Source organism: Pteropus alecto, unplaced genomic scaffold (genome assembly GCF_000325575.1).
Source record: "Pteropus alecto unplaced genomic scaffold, ASM32557v1 scaffold59, whole genome shotgun sequence".
Classification (NCBI taxonomy): domain Eukaryota; kingdom Metazoa; phylum Chordata; class Mammalia; order Chiroptera; family Pteropodidae; genus Pteropus; species Pteropus alecto.
Genome location: NW_006443292.1, coordinates 4,879,046 through 4,880,846, shown reverse-complemented (window position 1 = coordinate 4,880,846; position 1,801 = coordinate 4,879,046). Strand labels below are relative to the sequence as shown.

General features: G+C 59.7%; 1 protein-coding gene across 1 annotated transcript in view; it reads right to left on the bottom strand.

Annotated features, from left to right (window-relative positions):
- LRRK1 (leucine rich repeat kinase 1) overlaps window positions 1–1,801 on the bottom strand; it is a 112,030-nt gene that overhangs the window by 18,562 nt on the left and 91,667 nt on the right. The window contains exons 20-21 of the mRNA XM_025041236.1: window positions 1,409–1,572; window positions 457–596 (exon numbers count right to left, since the gene is read on the bottom strand). Of these exons, the coding sequence (XP_024897004.1) occupies window positions 457–596; window positions 1,409–1,572 (304 nt within the window). The remainder of the gene's footprint in view (window positions 1–456; window positions 597–1,408; window positions 1,573–1,801) is intronic.

Here is a 1,801-nt window from a genome sequence, read left to right as displayed (position 1 = left end):
ACACACTGCGGGGAGTCGGGGGCCAAGCACGCACACGCCCTGCAGGGTCTGGGCGCACGTCTCCCCACAGTGTCCACTCGAGCCCACGGCTGGGTTCCCCAGGGGTCACAACTCCCCCAGAGCGCCATAAGGGTCTCTCTGGTTTCTATTACCCGCATCTGAAGCCCCACCTGAGCTTGTAAGAAACTACAGGTGACCCTCGAACCATGCGGGCTGAGGGGTGCTGAGCCCGTGCAGCCGGAAGCCCACTTCTAACTTTCGCGTCACTGAAACCGTAGCGACGGGCGCCCCCGGGCACGCGAGCCCTCATGCAGATGGCACAGGGCGGGTCCCACGCGGGGACCCCGACACCGTTTCCCGCCCGTGTGCAGCGGAGCCCCACTGTCTGAGCCCGGGCTGCCCGAGGCTCCGCCGTGTGACCCCGAGCGCAGACGCGGCTGAGGACCCGTCTCTTACCAGGAAACCACTGGTCGATCAGGGAGTTGACGTGGTCCGTGATGAAAGCCATCGCCGAGAAGTCCCTCACCTCCGACTGGCAGATGATTTTTATGCCTCCGCTTTTTTTCTTCTTCCAGTTCACGTCCGAGGATTCCACGCTGCAGCCCAGGGGGGAAAAGGTGACCGTGGGGATCGGCCTCCGGGGCCCGGGGACGCCGAGGCGCTGACCCCCAGGGGACCCAGGTCCCCGCGCCGGGGGCCGTCGGGGGCCGCTGCCTTTGTGTGCTGGGCACGTTGCCCCGCCTCGTGCCCCCACCGCCCCCCACAGGGTGAAGTGGCCACAACGAGGACTCGGGGTGCACGGGCTGGGCTCTGGCCCTCGGGTGTGACCGGGGAGGCCCTTCCACTCTGAACCACGGGCTCTCATCTGCCGAGGGACAACTGTGAGCTTGACGTGGGCTCCTCGACGTGGAGCACCGGCCGCCAAGAGCAGCCCACGTCGGGCCTCAAGGACAGCGACCTTCCCCGAGCCCCGTCTCATGGAGCTGAAGAATGTTTTGAAAGATTCACTGTAAATAGGAAATCATCTTGTGTGTTTATTAAACCAGATTAAAAATCACTTATGAAACCGTTTGAGCTGACGTGATGTCTGTCTCTCTTAAAAAAACAAAAAAAGCAGGGAAGAGAGCTAAGGTGGGTGTCTTATGTCACACTTGGGACCAGGGGCGTCATCTGGGCATCGAGTCTCAGGACGAAGGGGTAGGGCCGGATGACTGCAGGTCCCAGCTAAGTGACCACGGGGGTGCCAGAGCTGGGGGTCCTCAGGGACGTAGGGACATTCGCAGGGGTCGGTGTCTCCTATTTCTAGTGCGCTGCCATGAAGAGCTGCTCTTGGGAGGAGGCCCCTGGACACCACGTGGACGGACGGTGTCCGGGGAGGCGCCACGGTGACCGCGCCGGGCGTCCCTACCTGAGGTAGCCGCCGTCGAAGGTGACCAGGAGACCCTCCTGCCAGTAGATGGTCTGGTTCCGCCGCACGCGGAACGTGCTGCAGCGGTTCCTCTGGTTCCCCGCGAAGCTGTAAATGGCGACTTTCCTGTGCCTGCTCCTCGTGTTCTTCCTGGTTTCGAAGAGCTGCAAGATGAGGAGAGACTCGGATTAAAAATTCTGGGCAAAAAAAAGATTCTGGGGAAAAAAAAAATTCTGGGGAAAAAAAAAATTCTGGGGGAAAAATAATTCTGGGGAAAAAAAAATCTGGGGAAAAAAAATTCTGGGGGAAAAAAATTGGGGAACAAAAAAAAAAATTCTGGGGAAAAAAAAATTCTGAGTTCTTCGCTGGCGCTAGGCAGGGCTCTCCGGAGGA